At 45.9% G+C, this 24,879-nt stretch overlaps 1 protein-coding gene across 1 annotated transcript; it reads right to left on the reverse strand.

The window, feature by feature from the left end:
* Nucleotides 1-23,719, reverse strand: LOC106928004 (uncharacterized). Its single transcript, XM_088003974.1, has 23 exons — nt 23,647-23,719; nt 23,108-23,308; nt 21,918-22,084; nt 21,806-21,834; nt 20,441-20,490; nt 14,361-17,875; nt 13,158-14,159; nt 12,132-12,620; nt 11,583-12,053; nt 11,333-11,494; nt 10,177-10,235; nt 9,979-9,999; nt 8,871-9,103; nt 8,586-8,644; nt 8,270-8,501; nt 5,922-8,188; nt 5,620-5,839; nt 4,265-4,475; nt 3,702-3,890; nt 3,411-3,624; nt 3,051-3,130; nt 2,677-2,735; nt 1-1,695 (listed from the first exon to the last, which is right to left on the reverse strand). The coding sequence occupies exons 1-22, from the start codon at nt 23,717-23,719 to the stop codon at nt 2,702-2,704; spliced, it is 9,978 nt and encodes a 3,325-aa protein (XP_087860100.1). The 3' UTR covers nt 1-1,695; nt 2,677-2,701.
* Nucleotides 23,720-24,879: the final 1,160 nt, after the last annotated feature.

The following is a 24,879-nucleotide window of genomic DNA, read 5'->3' on the forward strand; positions in this document are numbered from 1 at the left end:
ATGAGTATTAAATGTGTTTTTATGACACTTTTCATACAGTTGAAACATATTTGAGAGGATTAACCAGTCAGATTAACGTTCTTGTTGTTTATCGTTTACCTGTGATGTCATCAGGTTGTCATGGCGATGACCAACATGTCAACACCGGCAGCAGAGTGTTTGCGAAGCCTTTAGAGTTTTTCCTCTTCTAACAAACATGTAACGTCTGACGACGGGTGTGTAAACAAAAGTCAGCATTTTATTTTAAAAAGTGCGCCACCTCCCACGCTTAGATTATAGCTTTAGACTAAAAATCAGACAAACCGGCATAAAAACACACAATACAAACCACAGCGACAGACATGAGGGCCGAGAGCGTCAACATTCAAACGTTAAACCGTCTGAGGAGCCGGAGGAAGTTAAAGAGACAGCCTTTTAAAACATCATGATAAACATTTAGGAGGGAAATTATGATAAAACTTGTTCCTGGTCTCTGTTAGCACATCTAAAAACAAGCTAGCTGTTATGCTGCTTCAACGTTCAGGTCTGTATTTTCAGTAATTAGACACGACGTTCTGGGGATGAAGTAGAAGCTTTTCTCAAGATCAGAAAATAGTTTATCATAAAAACAGCATAGTGGAACTTCAGAGAGCAGAAAACATGAATAATGTGAAACGATGCGGCTGGTAGTTGGGGTACAGAAAGAAAGAAATAAAGCCAGCTGATCTTCAGAACTGGGTCAAGAAAATACCGTAACAGAACCAGATCATGACAGATGAGGTTGAGAGCAGAAAGTTGTTTCATAGAGTCTCACTGAAACAACAAATGATTTTGTTGCAGGGTCACAACATTTCGTCAGTGAATAACTCGGTAAATAACTTGAACATTTAGCGATTACATCAACTGGTTAGTACCTTTTGCAGGAGGCTGACATTAGAGCAACCTCAGCTCGATTGGACCCATGTTGTTGTGTTGGTGCTTTGTTTGCTCTGTAATCAGGTACCAGAGTATCGCTGAAGAACTAAAAGTTGTCTTTTGTCCAAATCATTTGTTCTACAAGATCCAGATGTTTCAGATCCACAAAATAAACACATTAATGAAACTGAAGGGAAAGGTTGGATCCGCCTCGCTCTAATGAGAAGCAGCCAAAGTCTTAGAAAACACAAACTAGACATATTCATCATTTCATGGAGTCAGAGTTAAGCTCTACCTCTAGTACAGAAATGTAAACATCAGTGAAGCAGTAGAAAAAGCAGGAGGTTGATGATGTTTGGTGTTGTGGATTTATGTCAAAGTTGCTTTTGATCCAGGGGTCTGTTTGCATCACATCCCAGAAGAGCTAACAGAACAGTGAAGGCACCAGAGGGAGAAACGCTGCCGGTCACCGGCGTCTGGGATTACACCTCAGACAAGCCTGGGTGGTGACCAGGAGGTCAAGATGCAACCAGAAACCCTTCGATCCAAGCTGGTGATGAAATCTGGCAGAATGTGTAAGACAGAGGTAATGTCCAGCGATCAAAGATCAGAAATCAAAGTGTTCCTTCAAAACAAGACGTCAGGATACAAAAACACAGAACGGAATCAAAAATCAAGTTCACTTCAGGCCGAAAAAATAAACTCCAACATCTGTCAGCATCTGGTCACCTCCAGCTCAACGAACAGCAGCATTATGATAGACTGGTCTTCCTCCTCCAGTTACAGACGTAGTGCTGGTTTCTGTGGAGAAACAGATGGGTTAAAAACTCAACGTTTATTTCTGAACAGTGGTTCTCAAGCCTGTAAATGTTTTACTCATTTTCACTTCTACAAGAAAAAAACTCAAGCTCAGTGTTTGCAGATGGCAAAAAGATCCCGGACGAGCCCCCAAATACGCTACATCTCATCTTCTGTTTTACGAGACGATCATCTTAATTCATCTGCTTTTACAGGTGTGTTGAGTGAAAACATGGCTGGGCTGGTCAGCAGTCTGATGGCTTTATCCAAACACCAGTGAACCAATTCTGGTACAGAAACACTTTTTCTCACATCTTGTACCAGAGTGTGGTTTTATGTGGCACAGAACACTTTCTTTTAATAAAAAATAATAAATTACCTGAAAAGTTAGCAATGCTAACCCTAAAGCCGAACTATAAATATAATGCTAAAGTATTACACAATGTAGCAGTATTTAGCAGAAGCTAATGCTAAAGCGCTAACAACAATCTGCCCTGGAAAGATTACAACCGTTCAGCACTAATTTAGCTGTGACATTGTAATCAACATATTCTGCCTGTAGATGTTATATTTATGTTTAAATATGATCCACTGTCCATTTATTTTGTTCCTGTTTGAAATAAAGTTACTGGGGGAAAAAAGAGAACATGACAAAACTGCTGTGTAAACAGATTTCAAAATAAGAGCATGAATATAAACGTCTATAATAATAATTAACAGTTGATAAGTATGATTTGAACACGTGAAGTTTTTTCAACTGAAACTTCACAAAAGATAAATTAATTTAGGGGAAGCTAAGATATTTTTAAAGTGCTAAGCTAAAAGTTAGCTCTGCTACTAGCGCATCAAATGACTACAACAGCTCACTGATGATCTCTAAGAGTTTAAAGCTGAGCATAGCTGATGTTGGTAGAGTCTGCTGAGGCTTCTGGGTAGTGCAGTGCATAATAAATGAAGCCTCAGCAGCAGCAGGTCTGGTTGTACCTGGAGGTCTGCGGCTGCCTGGACGCTACGTTGTGGAGCTTCCTCTCCTCTCCAGGAATCTGTGGCAGGAAGAACAGGTTAGTTTGTGTTCAGGCTGAACGTGAACAGAGCTGAGAGGCGAACAACAACTTTTCTGTTCAGATCTTTGAGGCTGATGAGCCTCTGTAGACCCTCCTGCTGTTTTTCAGCCTTTAAAGAAACAGAAGTGCAGCTTGTTTGGTCTTCAGATTTCTACTGTTTTGATTTCACACAGGAAATTCTAAGTATCTGAGGATCTAGCAGCTTAAATATTCAAACCAACATGGTAAATATCTGAGGAGTAGTTTCAGGTCAGCATTAAATAAACGGATAAAGAAAAAAGTAAGAGCACTCACACTTGCGTTTGCCGCACAAAGTCTGCAAAGCGCTGATCTCTGGAGCACAACTCGATTATTCTGAGACGCTCCTGGATCTCCTGCGGAGAGGTCAGAGGTCAGCGCACGGAGATCAAGTTTATGTAAGAGTGCAGTAGGAGGAGAAGTAAAAATACTCGTCTATGTAGTACAAACATCCTGCTGAGCTGAAAACGTCTGAGCCAAAGAAACGTCACAACATGGTGTCAGATCACCGGACTGAAGTCAAAGCTCAGAGGAGAAAGTCGCCTGGTAATCAGGAGCTCTGAGCCGCTAACACAACTAGCTTCAAGGACAACGAGATGCTAACGCCACAGAGGTCCAGAAACACAACGACCTCACCTCTTTGGAGAGAGCCGTGTTCTGGCAGATGCTCTGTATTTCTTCACTGGTCAGGTCTTTGGAGCAGCACTGGTTCAGGGAGGAGTCGCAGCACTGGTGGTACTGGGGCAGGCTGTCATCGTAGCGCCGGTAGTACTGAGCAGAGACCGGGTCGCTCTCAAACATCGGGTTGAACTTCGTGGCTCGCTCCAAAGTTGGAAGGCTTTCATGGCGCCTAAAACGTCACAAGATAAAATGTTTTAGTTTCACATTAAACTAAGTTCGCTCCTGAAACGCAAAGATTCGGCCAACCTGAGTGGATCCTCCGTGTCTTCACCGTCATACTGCTCTCTGAGGGTTCTGGCCAGGAAGAAGATGATTCCTCCAGCCACCAACAGGAAGCCGACCACCGAGGCGATGGCGATGCCGACCACCAGCGGCTCAGAGACATACTCCTCACAGTGCTCACCGCGGTACCACCAGTTCTCCCCAACACGACACCTGCAGAACCAACTGGGTCAACCTGAGCCAAATCTGCAGAATCCCCTCACAAAGCTCTGCTTACACTGTTTAATGCAAATATTCACCAATATGCAGATGATGTGATGTTTTATTTAACAGTTGGTAGAGATGCTAAATTCAGTTTCATCCTATTTCACTTAAATTACAATTATAGTAATTATAATATGCAGAAAATATTAAGCAGAAGAAGACAGATGATTGTCTTTAAATTGTAAAGAATATAATTCAGAATTCAATTAAATGTTGAAACTGTAACAAAAACTCTGCCTGACGTTGGTGAACAGGAGCATAATGAGGGCTAATTCATTTTTTACAGTACACTAAACACACCCCACCAGTTTATTTCCCCCTACCTGCAGATGGCGCCCTTGCCAGGGATGATGTCACATTTGCCATCGTTGAGGCAGAAGTTGTGCTGAGCGTCACAGACGCTCTGACACGGCAGGCCGTCGATGCTCAGATATCCAGGATCACACACACACTCTGCCTCTCCTGACCACTGGTTCACCATGCACTTGGAAAACTCATTACAGGCCTGGAACTTGCAGGGATCCGCCCGGTCACCTGCCGGGCAGAGAGGAAATTACCTCAGAGCCGATGGGTCACATCAAAACAGAAACTCCACCTGAGAACGAGTCACTCTCTCAGATGGTTCATCACAAAGTCACTCCAGATGCTTAGATAGGATCATTTCTTTCCTTTCTACAATGATTGACTCTTCAAGTCAAAGTTGATGTTTCCAAGGCAACGTCAACATGTATTCTCTCTTTCTAATGATGCTGAAGCGATCATAAAGTTTGTTTGGTGACCCTGGTGAGCCCTGCAGCCTCTAAGTGACCTGGCAGGTTTAGCTTGTGCTTGTGCAATGGAAAACGTGTCTGCAGTGAAGATGAGAGGAGTAAACTGATTATCCAGAGTTTACAGTGAGTCACTGTTGTGGCTTAGCTTGATTAGTCAGTGAAGAGCTCCTAACAATGGCTCAGACAGATTAAAGTGCAGTCGCAATGCAGAAACAATGAGTTATTTACTCTTTGGTAAACTCTGACACAAACCCAGCAGGGGTCTCATTACCCACATGAAAACCATTAACGGGTTGCCTAAGATCTCCTAAACTCAGATCTTAGGAGTTAATTTGTTCAAAGATCCATCCAGTGACCTTTCAGACTAGACTGGTTTCTACAGTTTGTAGAGTTTTCTGGTTCTGATACAACAAGAAATGTCAAATTTCAAAAGCATCCAATAAACCCTCTAGTTTGGAGAAGTCATCTTTGTAGTGAAATAACGTTTGTTCCAACATGTTTACGATAAAAGGACATTATACGGATTAAAACCGGTAAACAACTGCCACCACCCAGTCATTACCTTTTAAAGACTTATGGAGGAGGAAAACACCTAGTGTTCAGGCAGATGGAGACAAACAAACATGATGTTGATACTGCATTCGGTGCCACTGGTCACGTTCCTCCCAGACGGATTATCTGAGGTATTAGATCAGATCCTAAGAGGTGAAAGGGCAACCAAGATGCTGCGGCGCTGCACAAACAAGCTGAAAACCAACCAGACGTAAGAAGACTCGATGGTTTTCTGCTCCACTAGGCTCACTGCTCCTCATTTATAATGAATTTAGATTTAAGGGAAACCAAACCCCTGTTCTTCCCATGGACTTGAACATATTTCCTCCTCCAGGTTTGGTTGGGTTGAGTCTCACCTGATTCAACGTCCAGTGAGTACTTGTCAATGGCCAGGTTCATGGTGTGGTACGCCGTGTTGGCAAAGTCCTCCAGAATCAGGTAGATGATGTTGGTGACCTCTTTGGGAACCGGTTTGCCAAAACGCATTCTGCTGTTTACAACAATGCTGCCGTTTCTGAAGTTTAGGATCTCCAGGTTCTGGAAGTTGTTCAGGTTGGACTGAAGGTACGGGACCAGCTGTAAAGAAAAGACAGAAAGGTCACCAGAGTGTCCGTAATAGGAACCTATTTAATGGTATCTGGTTCTTTGAGATTCTCACCAGCTGTATGAATTGCTGTTCTAGAGATTTGTACTCTGAGGAGCTTTTGTTGAAGAGGTCCCTGGAGAACGCCATGTTGGTGACCCTCAGGCTGAAGAACACGGTCAGAGCTCTGCCCGGCCGGCCTGGTAAAGGAAAAGCTTCTAGGTCTGAACCCCGAGCTTCACTGGAGAAGCCACTGCTTTCCCCATCAGCTTCCCCAGAGCCGTACTGGAACAGGTCGATGCTCACATCGATACTCGGCATGTCGGAGAAGTCATAGTCCAGGTTGATGACAGAAGAACTGTCGTTAACGTTGGGCTTTGAGGAAGACGGTGTTGGAAGGAGACCGTTGACTACTTCTCTGGAAGGTTCTGGTTCCACTTTCCCATGTGAAGGAGCCACTTCCTTTCCAAAATGTTCTCCTTGCTCTTCTAAAGGTTTTACTTGTCCTCCTGCAGAAGGTGACCTTTGCACCTCTTCAGAATGTCCTTCAACAGGCTCTACAGGCACAACTGGAGGCTCAGTTCCTTTTCCAGAAGGTTGAATTTTCACCTCTGGAGTTACTTCTCCTTCTCCAGAAGGTTCTACTTTTATTTCTGAAAGTCCAGGTTCCCCTAAAGCTTCTACTTCTCCCCCAAAATGTTCTTTTTGTTCTCCAGCAGGTTCTAATTTGCCTCCTAAAGGTTCTCCTTCAGGTCTAGAGGTTTCCAGTTCTTGTCCTGATGGTTGCACTTCCACACCTTCTCCTTTTGGAGAGTCAGGGTCTTCTCCAGGTTGTTCTCCCAGTGATGTCGACTCTAAGTCCTCCAGAGGAGTTTGCTTTTCTCCACCAGAAGCTTCACTCTTCACTGTCACAGTTTCAGTTTCTGAGGATTCTACATGTGGTTTGACTCCGGCATCCTCCAGAGGGTCTGCTTTGTCTTTTGGAGGTTCTTCGGGTTTAAAAGATCCTTCTTCCTCATCCAAAGGTTTTACAATTCCCTCAGAAGGTTCATTTATCGTTGTAGGAGGTCCTGCTTCCTCTCCTGAAGGTTCAGTTATCTCCATGTGCTGCTCTGAAGCATCCAGTGATCCCCGTCCAGAATCAGTTGGAGTCTTTTCTCCTGGTGTCGACTGAAAAACGTCTGAAGAAGTGGAGCTTGTGGAAACATCAGTGACCTCTTTGTGGTGAAAGAGATCCTCATCTTCTGGCACCAAGTCAGACACCCGAGTGAAAGGCGACTCCTTTTCAGGGGACAGTGCAACGCTCTGCTCCAGGGCTGGGGGTGAAGTTGGGACTGGAGTTGCTGTGGTTGTAGTGACAGCAATGACTTCATCCACAGCCAGGTCCTGGTCCAGACCTTCAGTGGAAGGTACTGTCGTGGGGGACTGAGTGGTTCCTAAATGCTGCTCCTCCAAAATCTCAATCTCACTGGGTGCTCTTGTTTCTGGGAGCGGCGGCTCAGATTTGTCAGCCAGGACCTGAGGCTGTTCTGGACCAGCAGCTGTTTCACCGCTGAGTTCACCGACTGTGACCGCCTGCACTTCAACAAATGTAGGCAGGTCCAGAGTGAGAGGAGCTTCAGTCTGAGTTTCTGGTAAATCAAGAACAATAACCTCTTCACCTTTCATCATTAGGATATCTGAGACAGTGACCCCTAAAATCTCTTCCTCCAGGTTTTCAGTGGCCTCTTGATGCCTGATGCCAGAATCAGCTGGAGTCCAGGTTTTAGGTTCAGAAGAGGATGTAACTGTTAGGGACTGAGGCTCAACCAGATAAAAGTCGTCATGGAAACCAGATGCTTCCATCGTTTGAACAGAAAGGTCCACCGTCATGGCTGCCTCAGTCGAAGGTAGAAGAACTTGAGGAGTGGTGAAGTCTGGTGGGTCTGTGCTCAGAGGCATCACCAGGACATCATCCAGAGGTTTCTGTGTGTGAGAGTAATCAGACATGGAGGTTGTCTCCAGTAAAACATCATCGGTTTTAGAAGTTGCTGGTTCCATAGCAGCATCATCCGTATCCATCTCCAGGTCAGGTGGTGGTAGGACTTCATGGCTATCGATCCCCCGGTCATAAGTGATGTCAGATGTTTCTGAAGCCTCCCAAGACCACAGATAAGAATCCTGATAATCTCCAGAGAAACCGGATCCAGATCCATGATCAGACATGACCTCAGAGGGTTTTGGAGGTACAGTGACTGCAGGGGAACCTTCAGGAACCACCGTTTGGTTTTCCACCTGGTGGTCATCCACAGCGCTGGGAGGCATAGTGAGCAGGAATCCCTCACCTTCAATGTTTCCACCATCTGTGAAGCAAATGAACCCATCAACTGACTGATTTGATTGAGGAAAACAACAGAGGTTTTACAGACGGAGATGATTCTTACCATCTTTAGTTATCGGCTCCAGATCAACTGTCTTTTGGCCTTTAACGGTCTGTGGAGATGTTGTACTTTCATCGAATAAGAAGACGTCGTTTTCACTCGCTTCCTCACTGTGTGGACCTTTCCACTGGTCTCTGGTGTCAAACAGGAAGTCCTCCTTCTTCAGGAAAACCTTGCTGGTGTCAGGCTCATGGATCGGCGCATCGGGAGGTTTCTCTGCAGCCAGTATGTTATCCTGAAAACAAGGAGCCGTCGGTCAGGCTGTATTCGTTTAAATCTGTCAAAGTTTCATTTAGAAAACAGAATTTGTTCAGCTCACCATGTTGTTGTAAGCTTCATCCGGTTTACTTGTAGGTCTCACAGGAGGAACGTTCCCTGCTTCAAATACAAAAACATTTATGTAAGGGAGTCAATATTTCTTCAATATGTTCTCTAAAGTTAAGCTAAGTTTGATTTTAGAGCACATTTCATCAACAAGACAGTTCAAAGTGCTTTACACCATGAAAACATAAGTCATCAATTATGAAACAAGCAATAAACTTTAGATTTTGTCAGATTTTGGGCCTGATCACTAGTTTCTAAAGACCAAACAAGCAAAAGGTACCATTTTCCAGGCTGCCGTTGGTCAGGACGTTGTCTTTGTGCAGAGCTTCGGTGATGTAGTTACGGAAATCAGTGATGGTGTAGATGACGGTGGGCTGCTCAGCGGAGCCAACGTAGCTCCGCTCCACCTGGTTGTTCTGCAGAGTGATGAAGTCCAGAGTGTCGCTGGAGATGCCACCGCTGTCCACCTCCAGATCCAGAGTGATGGCGTAGTGGACCTGCACCACCAGACCCCTGATGGGACCAGAACACAGAACGGCTCAGTCAGCACTCAGGTACAAACACCATCCAATCATCTAAAACATCTGAAGAAGAAATTATTTTAGACAGTAAATTAGTCTTGACTGGATCTGGTTGTTATCTGATTAGCTTCACCAAGGTGGAAGATTATTACATTTACATTCATCTTGTTTGTTAGTTCATGCTGATCAGACGTTGTTCACGCCTGAACCTGGTGACCTGCTGGATGGTCAGTGGAGACTGGGCTGGTCTGACGGAGCGGTGAGAGTAGAGTTGGTCATAAAGCTTTAAGGTAATCCTGTAACGGCTGCAGGTGGCCGCTGAGCGTCTTATCCCACTTAAAACCTGATTGACTATCGATAAGGACATTAAGCAGAAAGCGGAGCGGCAGACCTGTTGTTCAGAGCAACAGGTGAGTAAAGATCTGGTCCAGAGGACCATCCTGCCTTCAGCCATGAGTCTGATGCCCATTTATGATCAATTTGCTGTGAACTCCAGAGGATCAGACTTTTTAAGTCTTACATTATCTTAGCTTTTTGAGGGTTTCCTAGATTTTAGCTTCCCGTCAGCATGAAGCTCCTCTGCAGCAGGTTTTCACCTCCACAGCCAGCTGGAGGGGCATTAATCAGTGTTCCTGCCAGAAAGGGGCCAGGGGTTAAGTCACCCATAAAGCCTGACAAGACGTCAGGGTAGACGCCAACTAATCCTTCAGCAGAAGTGAAAACACAAGTCCCAGAGCAGCAGAAGTTGAGGAGAGAAGAGTGACGACTTCAGAGGCAGCAGGGTTACAGGTTATGGATGAGCCCAGCTGCACAGAGCAATAATGAAGCAATGTTTGGGAGGCCAAGACAGAATGAGGACAAACTTACCGCTGCAGGTCCTTCTGAGGCCTGAAAACACAAACCGAACCACAAATGAGCCGACAGAAACCAGGAAAAATTTGAATAAATCATTAAACGTGACAGAGAAACTTAACTTTTTGTCCAGCTTGCTTTTAAATCCAAAGTTTACTACTTATAAATGACGGTTCCTAAGGTCAGCTGTAATCTAAGTCAATTAAACTGTACCTGAATTCAATTATGTCAAGGCTCCTGAAGCCTGGCAGCCTGTTGAAGGCGTCTTCAACCTGTCAGAGGAGACAGAGGTTAAAACCTGGAACTGCTCGGCCCAGAACAACCAGACAACCAGCCAGTTACTCCACAGGTGATCACATACAGGTCAGTACATGTTCATCACTTCCTGGTCTACTCTGGTTTTAAAGTTTTGTTAATGAATCATTAGTATGTCATCGTTCAAAGGTCATAATCCAAACACAAACTGAAGAAACCTTAGAGGATGGAAGGTGAAACATGTTCAGGAAATGAAGGCTGTTTTTTTCATTCCCTAGCAGGATGTTTGTCTCACCACATCTGGACCGTTTGGGATTATTTAAAGAGCAACAACAGAAGAGTCTCAGTGGAGGAAGGAAAGCTAAAGGTCTTCCTAATCGGCACAGTAAAGACCGACACTTTAGTCTTTAATGAGTGAAATCTGCAGCTCGGACCTTTTATTCAGAGTTCAGTGGCCTGTGGCTGCCCTCTTCTTCTTCTGCTGATTCTATTAGTGCAGTTATCCACTTCATATTCCCTCATTAAAGATCCTGACCATGACATTCAAACCATAAACTGCTTTCCCGCGTCACTGACATGGAGCGAGGCCCATAAACCTCCCAGTGGAGCGGGAACACACCGGCGCTTCGCTCTGCTTTCCTGGCAGCGCTGCATTTTCCACCGGCTCGAGGTGAGTCACTGCTCGTATACTGTATGTTCTCTGCAGCCTGCGCGGCTCGTATAGCTGCTCTCTGGCAGCCGCAGCAAGCTGAGCTGTAATGCATAAAGATACTTAAAGCGTGAAAGTCAGGCAAGGCCTTTAAACCGGAGCCAAAGTCCTGAGTCTGCAGTTTGGAAGAAACCACAAGCAAGTCAGTTTGGTTCTGAGTGAGTGTTGTGGACGTCACTGAGGGAGAAACACTCAAAACAAGAAGATGGTAACAACACAGGATCATTTTCAGTCAGTGCTGATGAAACCATGAGGAGAAAACAGAGCAGAGGGGGAAAAGATGGCACCGCTGCTCAGGAACAGCTTTCAAAAAAGACCTGCGTAAGTTTGCTCGCAGTGGATTCATTGACCTTTGACCCTTACAGCATTAAGTACATGTCTGGTATAGATTGGACAGGTGCTGACCTTGCGTTTGAACTGCTTGGCCAGCTGCTGGTACTGGAAGCTGCTGGGGTCTCTCAGAGCATTGCTGTAGGTTTCTCCCTTCAGTTTGATCCGCTGCTCCACCACAAACTCCTTCAGGGGCCGCAGGGGTCGCAGCAGCGTGTGGTCTATCTCATTACCAATCTGAAAACACAAAACATGCCCAGATGCTCATCTGATGATGGAGTCAACACTTTAACCAATCACTGTGAAATATTCTACATCTGCTTACCGAGTTATCCTCCTTTTCCTCCTCCACAAAGTCACTGTTCCCCAAAAAGATGTCTTGTTCTACGTAGGGCCGGACTGGTACATCCGGAAAGTTTCCATTGTTGGTTTCAACTACATACTTAGGAGAGCGTGTTGTGGACCGGGTGGTTGCCTCCTCGGTAGGTCCCACTGTTGATGTTCCTGGTGTAGTTTCCTCTGCTACACCTGGAGCTTCGTTGGCTGGTGGGAGAACCACTAGGGTACCGTTCTCTCTTGGTAAGACATTTTCCTGAGGGATGACAGTCTTGGTTGTTTCCTCAGGGACGACAGTCTTGGTTGTTTCCTCAGGGACGACAGTCTTGGTTGTTTCCTCAGGGACGACAGTCTTGGTTGTTTCCTCAGGGACGACAGTCTTGGTTGTTTCCTCAGGGACGACAGTCTTGGTTGTTTCCTCAGGGACGACAGTCTTGGTTGTTTCCTCAGGGACGACAGTCTTGGTTGTTTCCTCAGCGAGGTCAGTCTTGGTTGTTTCCTCAGCGAGGTCAGTCTTGGTTGTTTCCTCAGGGACGACAGTCTTGGTTGTTTCCTCAGGGACGACAGTCTTGGTTGTTTCCTCAGGGACGACAGTCTTGGTTGTTTCCTCAGGGACGACAGTCTTGGTTGTTTCCTCAGGGACGACAGTCTTGGTTGTTTCCTCAGGGACGACAGTCTTGGTTGTTTCCTCAGTGAGGTCAGTCTTGGTTGTTTCCTCAGGGACGACAGTCTTGGTTGTTTCCTCAGGGACGACAGTCTTGGTTGTTTCCTCAGGGACGACAGTCTTGGTTGTTTCCTCAGGGACGACAGTCTTGGTTGTTTCCTCAGGGACGACAGTCTTGGTTGTTTCCTCAGGGACGACAGTCTTGGTTGTTTCCTCAGGGACGACAGTCTTGGTTGTTTCCTCAGGGACGACAGTCTTTGTTGTTTCCTCAGGGACGACAGTCTTGGTTGTTTCCTCAGGGACGACAGTCTTGGTTGTTTCCTCAGGGACGACAGTCTTGGTTGTTTCCTCAGGGACGACAGTCTTGGTTGTTTCCTCAGGGAGATCAGTCTTGGTTGTTTCCTCAAGGCTGACAGTCTTGGTTGTTTCCTCAAGGCTGACAGTCTTGGTTGTTTCCTCAAGGCTGACAGTCTTGGTTGTTTCCTCATCGATGACAGTCTTGGTTGTTTCCTCATCGATGACAGTCTTGGTTGTTTCCTCATCGATGACAGTCTTGGTTGATTCCTCATCGATGACAGTCTTGGTTGTTTCCTTATCGATGACAGTCTTGGTTGTTTCCTCAGGGATGACAGTCTTGGTTGTTTCCTCAGGGAGGTCAGTCTTGGTTGTTTCCTCAGGGACGACAGTCTTGGTTGTTTCCTCAAGGCTGACAGTCTTGGTTGTTTCCTCAAGGCTGAAGGTCTCGGTTGTTTCCTCATCGATGACAGTCTCGGTTGTTTCCTCAGGGAAGACAGTCTCGGTTGTTTCCTCAGGGATGACAGTCTCGGTTGTTTCCTCAAGGCTGACAGTCTTGGTTGTTTCCTCATCGATGACAGTCTTGGTTGTTTCCTCATCGATGACAGTCTCGGTTGTTTCCTCAGGGACGACAGTCTCGGTTGTTTCCTCAGGGACGACAGTCTCGGTGGCTTCCTCAGGGATGATAGTCTTCGCCGTTTCTTCAGGGATGATAGTCTCCACCGTTTCCTCAAGGCTGACAGTCTTGGTTGTTTCCTCATCGATGACAGTCTTGGTTGTTTCCTCGGGGATGACAGTCTTGGTTGTTTCCTCGGGGATGACAGTCTTGGTTGTTTCCTCAGGGAGGTCAGTCTTGGTTGTTTCCTTGGGGATGACAGTCTTGGTTGTTTCCTCGGGGATGACAGTCTTGGTTGTTTCCTCAGGGAGGTCAGTCTTGGTTGTTTCCTCGGGGATGACATTCTTGGTTGTTTCCTCAGGGAGGTCAGTCTTGGTTGTTTCCTCAGGGAGAACAGTCTTGGTTGTTTCCTCAGGGACGACAATCTTGGTTTTTTCCTCAGGGACGACAGTCTTGGTTGTTTCCTCAGGAAGGTCAGTCTCAACCGTTTCCACAGGGATGATAGTCTTGGTTGTTTCCTCAGGGACGACAGTCTTGGTTGTTTCCTCATCAATGACAGTCTTGGTTGTTTCCTCAGGGATGACAGTCTTTATTGTTTCCTCAGGGATGACAGTCTTGGTTGTTTCCTCAGGGACGACAGTCTTTATTGTTTCTTCAGGGATGACAGTCTTGGTTGTTTCCTCAGAGACGACAGTCTTTATTGTTTCCTCAGGGATTATAGTTTTGGTCGTTTCTTCAGGGCCGACAGTCTTAGTTGTTTCCTCAGGGACGACAGTCTTGGTTGTTTCCTCAGGGACGACAGTCTTTATTGTTTCTTCAGGGATGACAGTCTTGGTTGTTTCCTCAGAGATGACAGTCTTTATTGTTTCCTCAGGGATTATAGTTTTGGTCGTTTCTTCAGGGCCGACTGTCTTAGTTGTTTCCTCAGGGACGACAGTCTTGGTTGTTTCCTCAGGGATGACAGTCTTTATTGTTTCTTCAAGGACGACAGTCTTGGTCGCTTCCTCAGGGCTGACAGTTTTGGTTGTTTCTTCAGGGAGGTCAGTCTCGACCGTTTCCTCAGGGATGACAGTCTTGGTTGTTTCCTCAGGGAGGTCAGTCTTGGTTGTTTTGTCAGGGAGGTCAGTCTCGACCTTTTCTTCAGGGATGACAGTCTTGACCGTTTCCTCAAAAGGAAGCTCGTCAGGGATGACAGTCTTGATGGATCCTTCTTCTGAAGGTGTCACTAGAAGGGCTTTGGTCACGACTTCTGGAGGTGTTTCACTGGGTTCTTCAGCTTCAAGAACATTTTCAGTCTCTTTGATCGCAGGTTCAACCTCATGGGAAGTAGTTTCTTTGATGGTTTCCCCTTCAGAACCATGTGGAGATCCAGCTACTATGTCTTGTCCAATACCTCCCTCCAACTCAGTCACAGGTAACCCTTTTGAGTCTTCTGGGCCTTCAATAGTTGCACTAGTCACTTCTCTTTCAGGGGTCTGTGGTACTAACAACTCCTCTGGCACATCTGTTGTTCCATCGGCTACTTTATCTGACGTCTCAGAGGTTCTGTCATCTTCAACCTTAAACAGTTCCCCTGCTGCATCTGCAGATGTTGGAAGAACACCAGCTTCATCTTCATCAGGTCTTAAATGAGGTTCAGTCTCTTCAAGTCCTTTTGTATGTTCCATTTTACCAGAAGGTTCTCCTACAGGTTCTCCTGGTGCTGGTTGTCTTGTTGGTTCTACTATTGTCTCAGTCTCTTTGGGGACTTCTGCTTCTGGTACAGATTCCCTGGGGACTTCCTCTCCCGGTTTTGGATCTTTACCTGGTTCTGATTCTTGTGGTGGTTCTCTGGTAGGTTCTTCATTGTATCCTACTCCTATGGGAGGTTCTAATTCTTTAGTTGGTTCTCCAGTAGGTTTTGGTGGTGGTTCTTTGACTGCCTCTTCAGAAGTATCTTTAAAATCAGTTGGCTCTGGCACCAATGCTGGCTCTTCGGCGGTTTCTGGTGTTTCTTTGACTCCTTGTTCAAGTTTTGTTTTGTGTAGAAGCTCTTCAGCAGTTTCTACTTTGGGGCCTGGTTCTCTTGTATGTTCTGTTTTAGTTGGTTCTTCTATGTGGTCCATTTCTTGAGCGGGTCTAATGGTTAATTCGGCTTCTTGTGTTGTTTCTTTAATGAGTTCAACCTCTTGAGCTGTTTTTTCTATGGGTAAAGGATCTTGTGTTGGTTTCTCAAAGGTTCCGGATAGTTCTTCTACAGCCTTTTCTTCTGGAGCGGGTTCTTTGGCGGGTCCAGCTTCTTTTATTGTCTCTGTGGAGGAGTCTGTTGTCTTTTCTGGATCTCTTGTGGGTTGAGGTCTTTCATCTTTGGTTATTTTTTCTGTGGGTTCAGTGGTTGGTTCTCTTTCGTGAGCTGATTCTTTAATTTGTTCGGGTTCCTGGCCTGGTTTCTGTGTTGGCTCAGGTTCTTGCACTGGTTCTTGTTCCAGTTTTACATCTGGATCCCCTTCAGCCAGTTGTCTTGTAGAGTCTTCTTCTTTCCCTTGATCGATGATGGAATCTATTTCTTGTGAAGGCTCTACGGTAGATTCTGGAACCTCTGATGGTTCAGGGGATTTTGCTTCAACTGTTTTTTCTATGGTCGCAGTTTCTTCAGCTGGTTTGGGTTCTTGTGGTTTAGTGGTTGGTTCTGGTTCTTGAGTTGATTCTTCAGAGGGATTTACTTCCTGGGCTGGTTTCACAGTGACTTCAGGTTCCTCTTCTAGATCTCCAGCAGCTTCTGTTTTTTCTTCCACGTCTTTCATTGGTTCTGTGACGGTATCTGGTGTTGGTTCTACTGTGGGTTGTGGAAACTGATCTGGTTGAGCTGTGGGTTCTGGTGCTTTTCCTTCCACTGTTTCTGTGATTTCCATTTCTGGAGCTAGCTCTGTCTCTCCTGGTGGTTTAGTGGTTGGTTCTGCTTTTTGTTTTGTCCCTAAAGTGGAGCTTATTTCTTGGACTGGTCCACTTGTGGCCTCCGGTTCTGGTACTGGATTTCCAGTAGGGCCTGTTCTTTGTTCTTTGACTACTTTCTGTTCTGTTGGTTCTGACGGTATTTCTGTAATTTCTCCTGTGAAAGTCAACTCTGTTGCAGGCTCTGCTCTCTCAAGAGTTTCTAACTTGAGTTGCAGGTCATGTGCTGGTCTCTCAACCGTCCTGTCTTCTGTAGGTTCTGCATCATCTCCTACTTCTGTTTTATCTTCTGCTGTTTTTTCTACCATTTCTGGTTCCCTTGAAACAGTTCCTGGAGGTTCTCCTACAGATTCTGGTTCATGTGCAGTTTCTTCTCTGGGTGCTAGTTCTTCTATAATGCCATGCTCATCTTGTTCTTTGGGTTCTGCAGGAGTTTTAGGTTCAGCAGAATCTCCTGTAGCTTCAGTTTTTGCATCATCTGTTTCAGTTTTAACCGTCACTGGTTCCTTTTCAGTGAACTTTTTGTCCAATGGTCCCAGCTGCTCTTCTGTTGTGTCTGTTCCCCTAATGGTGGTTTTTTCTGTCTGAAAACTTTCCTTTTCAGCACCAGCCTCTGTTTCTCCTTCCACCATATTATCTTCTGTAAGTATAACAGTTCTTTCATGTTTTGTTTCCACCTCTATCACATGCTCTGGCATTGATGTTGAAACAAGAACAGTTTCTTTGGTAGTTTCCGCATGTGTCATTGTCCGTATTGTTGGGATTTCTTGAACAGTCTCTCCTTCTATAGTAAGGAGAGGTTTGATTGTCATCTCAGTAGTTTGTGTTACTTCATCCATCTTGCTGGTAGTCATCAGGATGGAGTCCTGAGAGGGAACGGATTCTTGCTCTGGAATCTCGTTGATTTCCGTCTCGTCTTCAGACTCTACCATCAGAAACACTGTTGGTGTCGTCTCTTTGCTGACCGTTATCTCGTCTTGGCTAAGTTCTACTGCTGCCTCTGATGGATCGTCAACCTGTGGCGTTTCCGCCTCACCTTTAGAACCTGAAGAAACATCAGTTTCAGGCGCAACGGTTTCAACAATGGATTCCTGTACAGCCTCTCTAGGTGTCTCAGTCAAAGTAACACCAGGGATGGGATCTAAAGAGTTATCCAGGATTTCCTCCTGGATGGGGTTAGCTAAACTCCTAGCAGTTGTCCCAGGTGTGTCTTCAGCAACAACAGGAGTGATAATTGGAGTGAAGGTTTTTACAGTAGGGGGCGTGGTGGGCTTTGGAAGAACCACAACCGCAGGTTCTGTGAGGATTTCTTGAGCAACCAGCTGTGTTGATGGTTCCTCATCCTCTGGTATTACTACAGACACACTGTTCAACTCTCCAGTAGTAGTTTCAAGAAGCTGTTCTTCTTCTTCTGCTCTGCCAACATCAGTCCCGATCTCCTGACCCACCGGGTCAACAAGCTGGTGTGTAACAGGGTGGAAAACATCCGTGATCATCTCTACAGTCTCCTCTGAAGTGACTCCAACATTTAAAACGTTTTCGACGACCTCGGCTGGACTCTGTGAAGTAATGCTCGGTACAGTTTCCAGGATATCATTAGAGTCTTCTGGCATGGCGTCAGCAGCAGGGTCAGCAGTTAAATCCGCACGAGAAGTCGCTCCAGCCTCTCTAAGTGGAGCTTCGGTTGCAGACAGCGATGGAGTCCAAGAGGTGACTGGAGAAAGCTCCTGCTGACGGACTGTAATAGCTTCTGATCCAAGGGCGACACTGTTGTCTCCTGTGGAAAGGAATTAGTGGAAGCTCAGCCTTATATGAAGGTTAGAACAAAAGAGCAAAAGAATATCAGCTGCTAGCTAGGGGGTGCTACCATCTTCTTTAGTCAATTTAATTTGTTACATCTCTTCAATGGTTCAAACAGAACCTGAAACGACTTTCTAGACTTTACAAGGGTTTAAAGTTCACTGTTTGACCTTTGTGTACTGAATGAAGCTAATGAGACTTTCTGTTCTCTGAGCTTCACTGGACAACAGTGAAAGTTGCTCTCCAACAACCTGAAGGTTGAACGGGTAAGTTCAGCTGAACATCGGGTTTGGTGAAACGGTTCTGAAGTCATTATTACTGTTTTGAATGTGTAATCTGAGGGAACACAGTCAGCCCGGTGATGCTGCCTCTACAGGCTGTGATCGCACTAACCCTGATAGCTAACTCAGTCCGGTCTGCATGTCCCCAGCTCCATCTCCGTCCATTGTCCAGGCTGCTGCCCGTAAATAGGCTTACAGGTCTATTCTGAGAGCGGAGCCTGTGACGGGAATCAACCCCCCTCACAGAGAGTGACCGGGGTGTAAGGTGAGGCACGGCAGCTCCTGACTGTCCAACCTGGGCTGAACACCAGGCCTCATGCTGAGCAACTTCTTCTCCAACCTTCAGGGGGAGGCAACTAATCCTGTGTTCCTCTTGGACCTCCGTAGAGAAGAATATTTCTACTGAAACTCTTTAACTTTGCTTTGAAGGTTACTGCAGCCCTACGCTAATAACAGCTAATGTTCAGGAGGTGATTGGAAATGAGTACTGGTTAATAATCTCATCTCTACTTCAGGGCCAATAGTCGATTATCATCAAGAAAACAGAAGGAACAAAACAACAAACAAACTGCTTTCATTCACTAACATTCAGATTTCATTTTTTAGTGAGTTCAGAATAAACTAAAATGGCAGACAAAGAGGAAGCAATGGTTGTAGTCTGTGGTTAATTAACAGAGAAAAAATGATATAAAAAGACATCAACCAAACTTTCTGGTGCGCCACTGCAGTTGTTTTGGAGCTGTCAGACTAGCTAAACGTCGCATCCATCAGGGTGTCATGATGCGCATTAGAGCCACTGTAGATAGAAAAACAGGAGGAAATTTCTGCCATAAAACTCAAATTAATCTAAAATAATCAAGGAAAAAAACAAGGAAATATTTTGAGCTTGTACTGTTGAAACTTTTTGACTTTTGAATCTTTTTCTAGAAAATATCTGAGATGAATCTCAAAATTTCTGAGTTTTCTGGTGTAAATTTACTCCATTTTCTACCTCCAATGTCTCCAACATGCCGCTGTAGGTGAAGCTCACAACCAAAAGTACCGTATTTTCCGCACTATAAGACGCACCTAAAAACCTTCAATTTCCTCAAAAGCCGACAGTGCGCCTTATAATCCGGTGCGCCTTATATATGGACCAATATTGAGCCACAACAGGTCCAGCAACGGACCTTACCACAGGGGCCGCGTTTCATTGGCTAATGCCCATTTTAGGTCACAGTGCAGCTACCACGTGCGTGACCGTCTCACAAACACAAGCTACAGTAGTAAACATATGCTAATGTACATTGTGGACCATCAAAACCATGAATGCCGACTTACCCAGCCTTGCAAGAACAATAGGCATCAGTGATCTTGTCCACAGCTATATTTATGCTGAGGGTGTGAGGATCTGCTGTTTTCCTCATCTATCGGTAGCTTTTAGCTGTGACGCGCACAATGTTGGAGGCATCCAGTGGCTCAAACACCTTGATGTCGTCCAAAAAAGATGACATGAACTTGTTGGTTCCCCTGTCCATTGTCGTGGCTGATATGTTGTGAAAATCCGGCAGAAATGCTACGCTAATTAACTCAGATCGAAATGAAAGACGTCATGTTTACACAGACATGCAGTAGGCTGCTTACGTAGTTGGTCCACTACGGTAAGCAGCCGCCAACTTCTTTTTCCCCCGTAGAAGAAGTAGTGCGCGGTGCATGCTGGGATAGTTGTCAGAACACTGGTTTGTTAATAAAGTTTGATAATACATTTAAAGGGGGGGAGGGGCAGGGGAAGAGAGACAGAGACTGCAGCGGCAGCGTGTCGGTTGGTCTGTGTTACCCAGAAAGCAGTTGGGCACAATATCGCAACACCAACACCGTGAGTGAAACAACGACTGGGCCAGCCTACTATATAAAGTACTCGGGGACCATTTCTTTATTAATGTGGATGTGTAATAATAGAGTATGAAGCGTCTATTCTATGCGCCTTATAATGCGGTGCGCCTAATGTATGAAAAAAGTCCTAAAATAGGCCATTCATTGAAGTTGCGCCTTATAATCCGGTGCGCCTTATAGTGCGGAAAATACGGTAAATGCAGATGATGAATAAAGACTCAACGCCTCGTTTTTCAAAGTTCTCTGCTTGTTTCCAGGTTCTGCATCATCCTAACAGGATGTTTGTGTGCTGAGTGAAAGTCTGGACTGGTTGGTCGGGTTTAGGGAAAGTCTGTTGATCTTGGTTCTATAGGTTTACGACGATGGAAAAGATGCAAAGCAGCTTCTACCTGGTAGAGTCCAAACGGCAGGCGGTTCAGTCTGGACAGGCGGTGCCGTTCTGCAGGACAAACAGACATGTTTAAATAAACCAGAGGTAAAACGAGGCGATTCCATCTGCAAAGGGGGATGCCAACTATTTCACTTCTTCTGACACTTTGAAGCAAATCCAGAACATGTGTTTATTTTCTATCCTTTGTTTCTGAATCAGAAACTAAAACCTCAGTTTATGGTATAGCTGCCCATGTTATGCAAGTCATTAAAATAGTTGGAATTCCCCTTTATATTATTCTAAGTGCAGCCATGTTTGCACAGCAGCCTGCAGGAAGCGTCTCTCACACAGCCAGTCCTCCAGACGAGGCGTCCGCTGGTCTATGAGCCGACAAAGCAGCAAAGCTGAGCGGCTCTGGGCTGGAGTCACTACACTTCCTCAAATCCTCCTTTAATTTTCCTGTTTCTGCTCCATATTAAAAGAAACCGAGTGTTTATATCAATGATTCGTTTTAAAATATATTTCCATGTAAACACTCAGGCTGTGTTTCAGCCTAATGTCCAAATATTTACTGTAGAAACTTCAGACACAAACAGACACTTCAGGCTCCGCCAGGTTTTCCTCCAGGTTCCTTCAACATGTGTTTACTGGACTTCAGATGAAGTCAAACGTAGAAATGCTCACTGGAGCAGCATCTGAACCTCTGAATACAGATTAAAAGGTATTTTCTCATGTAGAAACAAAGACGCCTTCCCAACAGGTTTGTGTGAAAACAGACTCAGATATGAGAGAGACTGCTGACATCTCTGACGTTTAGAGAGATCCAAAGTGGGAACCACCAGGAATCCAAAGCTTGACCCAGACCTGGCAGACTGCCTTCTTCCTCCAGGTGATTTGGGAATCTGTTTGTCCTGAGATCTACTGGTCCACACCTGCAGTGGACCAGCTGGTTCTGTTTCAGGCTCTTTTTCCTGTTCTTTTTGTGAAACCAGACAGAAAAACTCTGTTCTGACTTTCTTTTCACCCTTCCCTGGTTAGAACTCAGACTTGTGATATCATATGTTTCTTCAGGCCTTTAGATAAACTCCTGGTCACTTTGGATTCTGGTTGTTTTAGTTTGTGGATTCATTGGTTTAGTTTCAAGCTTGTTTTGGGTCTGTCTCATCTAGCCTGACCTTTCTGTTCAGAATGACTCCAGCCCGGCTCCACTTGCTGGTGAAGCCTACCTGCATGGAGGAGAGCCTGAGGAGACGGGCACACTGCAGCCGGTGAGGAAACGACACGGGTCAGCACAAACACAACACCAATCAGCTTCACACCAATTCTCATCAAACCGCCCGTAACTTCACAGATCCACCAGAACCAGGACAGGAAGTTTACTGACCTGTTCAAGGCAGCAGCCAGGGCGACTCTCTGAAACAAAGCATCACGTCATCAGCAACGCAGCATATTTTATGGTTCAGAACAGCCAGAAGGTCAAAGGTGAGATGGCTTACACTCCTGACGAGGCTCTGATGCTCCTCTGATTGGCTGAAGAAGCTGCCGATGTCCTGGATGCTGACCGATCCGTCGATGCAGCGGTTGACCCAGACCTGGTACTCGTCCCGGTCCGGGAGTCGGTCCCAGAAGATCTTGAAGGCCTCCCACACGGTCTCCTGGCACACTGAAGCACAACGACCCGTAACTACCCTGGTAACCAGCAACAGCGCACCCTGCTGGAACTGGACGATAGCAGCAGGTTTCTGATGTCTCAATGGTTAAAGAAACTCTAATCTGAGTCTTTCTGGACTCATAATCCATGCCAGACGTCTGGTCATATTGAGACAACATGGTGACCCTTTACCCAACTGGCCAGACTGATCTGGGCTCAAACCAGCAAACTAACAGCTAAAATTAGACGTTAATGAGCAGATTTGGAGAAAATGTTGGCCAATATAGAGGAAGAAACCTGGAGTTGGATCTCCGACGTCTCTGAGACATCTTCTGTCCACTATTTATAACCAGAATCTACTGCAGGATCATCATGACCCAACGATCTGATCTGGTACCTCCATCCAGATGGTTCTGGACCTTATGTCAGCCATACTGGATTAAAAACAGATGGTCATTTTTTACATTCTCCGGTTCTCTCTCTCACTGTGCTGTCAAACGATCCAAACTAATTGAAAAACCTGCTACTGGATCAGTCTCCTCACATGCAAACCTCCAGGGTTTGTCCAAGAAGTGGAGGAACCAGTTGAATCATGAACCTCAGCTGCTCTTCAACCAGAGGATTGAAGGACAGTAGGACGGGCAAAACACCTGGTTCTCCTTCAGAACCTTCCCGGTTGGTTACACTCTCACTGAAGCCTCTCCTAACAGATCAGGATGAAGATCTTCCTCCAAGATGAAGACCGTTGTGGTTGAGACGTGTCTACAAGGCCACATGAAGGACTGGGACAACCTGGTGTTGGTCAGACCCATGAGGAACCCACTGAGACCGGCTTTCTAGGGACCGGACCAGAACCTGGGGGAAGCGCTCGCGCTGAATCTGTTTAGTCCAACTGTCAAACGTCTGTCATAACCAAAGGTTAACCAGCTCTTTAAAAGGTTATGTGGAGCATCTGCTCAGAGCAAACTCCGACCTCTGACCTCAGGCTCCCTGTGTAAGCCCGTAAGCTGCAGCTGAAGGAGAAACAGACGGTACCTCTGAGGTGGAAGAAGTGGAGGTGGTTGGACACGGCCTGGTCCAGTGTCTCCTGGGAGCAGAGCTTCACTCCGCTGGGAAACAGCAGGCTCCTCTTCCTTCGGATCAGAACCGAGTGCTTTCTGAAGGAGAGCGGGTCCGAATCCACCAGGTCCCGGCTGGGATCTGGAAAAACAGGAAAACAGGAAACATTGACCCGACCTGCAGAACAAAACCGCAGGAAGACGTTCCGACCAGGACTGTTCCTCTGCTTCGGATCAACCAGAACCGAAGACGTTTCTTCTCTTTATGATGTTAAATAAAACCTTTTCTGCTGAATAAAACCCAGAATACATCTCAGAGTTGGACCGGCATGGTCTAAAATGTAAGAGGTCCAATTAAAACAGTGAATGTATGGTTCTGAAGATCATCAACTGGAAGAAAAACACCAGAACTTTCACTCAGAACAGTCAAATTCTGCAGGAAAATCCAATAATAGTCCTGAAAAGCTGAAGTTTCCATCCAGAACCCCCAGTTGGACCTCCAGAACCTTCACTCACCCGTCTCGGTGCACAGCAGCCCGGACAGCAGCACGGCCCCCAGCGTCCACAGAACCACACACTTCCGGGCCATTTTCTCCTGCAATCGGGTCGGCGCTGCTCCTCACCTCCACCTGCTCATACCTCCTCCGGATCTCATGGCAGAACTATCAGAACCAGGATGGGTCGGACGGGTCGGGCGCGTCGTGCAGGACGTGCCGACGGCGGCGACTTCTTGCTGTCAGGTGAGCAGATGGGACTTTGCTGCTGCTGCGGGAGATTTCTTCCTCTCCACTTTAATCCTATTTGTTAAGCTGCTGGAGTGGATGACTGTCAGAGGCAGCCGGCCCGACGGGTCGGAACCGCCCAGAGGGAGTCCCATCAGCTCCAGAACACTGAAGATGTTCAGTTTTGTTTTCTGAATGGAGGAAACTGGAACTTCACTCAGGTTGAAACTGGAAGTTCAGATGCAGAAAACAGGTTCCGTTTTCTGCTCTCTCAAACTTATTTTTTTGAGAGAGTTCTCTTTTTCGTCTCCAAAAGATACATTTTTGAGGTTGGAAAAGTTCTGTAAAAACTTGGTGATTCTCTATGAATTCATCAGTTTTTAACCTTTAACCCCAAAGCATCAGAAATCAGACATCAACATAGATAAAGGTGATGCCAGCAGGTCAAAGGTCACACCGATTCCTGCTGATGATCAAGTCTAAAACAAAGTGGTGAGTTTTCTATAATCGGACCCGTCCAGACTGTAATCCCCCCAGAACCGGCCCAATCAGACGTCTTTTATTGGATAATGGGATTAAGGGGAGGAGAGGAGATGAGGAACCGGCCACACAAAGACTGGAGAGATTACATCACAATGGATCGGATCAACCAGAACAAAGGAGAACCAGACCAGCCCAGAACGCCACAGAACTTTCTCCCTTCACACAGAAAGGTCCGGTTCACTAGAACAGGTCATCTGATCCCCAGAATGAGGATTTACCACCATGGACAAGGTTCTGGACTGGTCCAGAGTACCACCAGGACCGGGCCAGGACCTGAGTATGCCAAAACTGAACAGAACCCAAAGGTAGGCAAGAACTGGACTCCAGAACCGTCTCTATAAAAAAAGTAACCAGAACCAGAGATGTCCGCAGAGTCCAAGATAAAGAAACCAAAGCTAGACCAGAACCAGGTCCAGATGTTGACTGAAGCAGAACCAGACTCTAGAACAGTTCTGGAACCTTAAAGGAACCAGAAACTGGGCCA

Source organism: Poecilia mexicana, unplaced genomic scaffold (assembly GCF_051168715.1).
Source record: "Poecilia mexicana isolate PSO_F unplaced genomic scaffold, ASM5116871v1 scaffold_2, whole genome shotgun sequence".
Taxonomy (NCBI): Eukaryota; Metazoa; Chordata; class Actinopteri; order Cyprinodontiformes; family Poeciliidae; genus Poecilia; species Poecilia mexicana.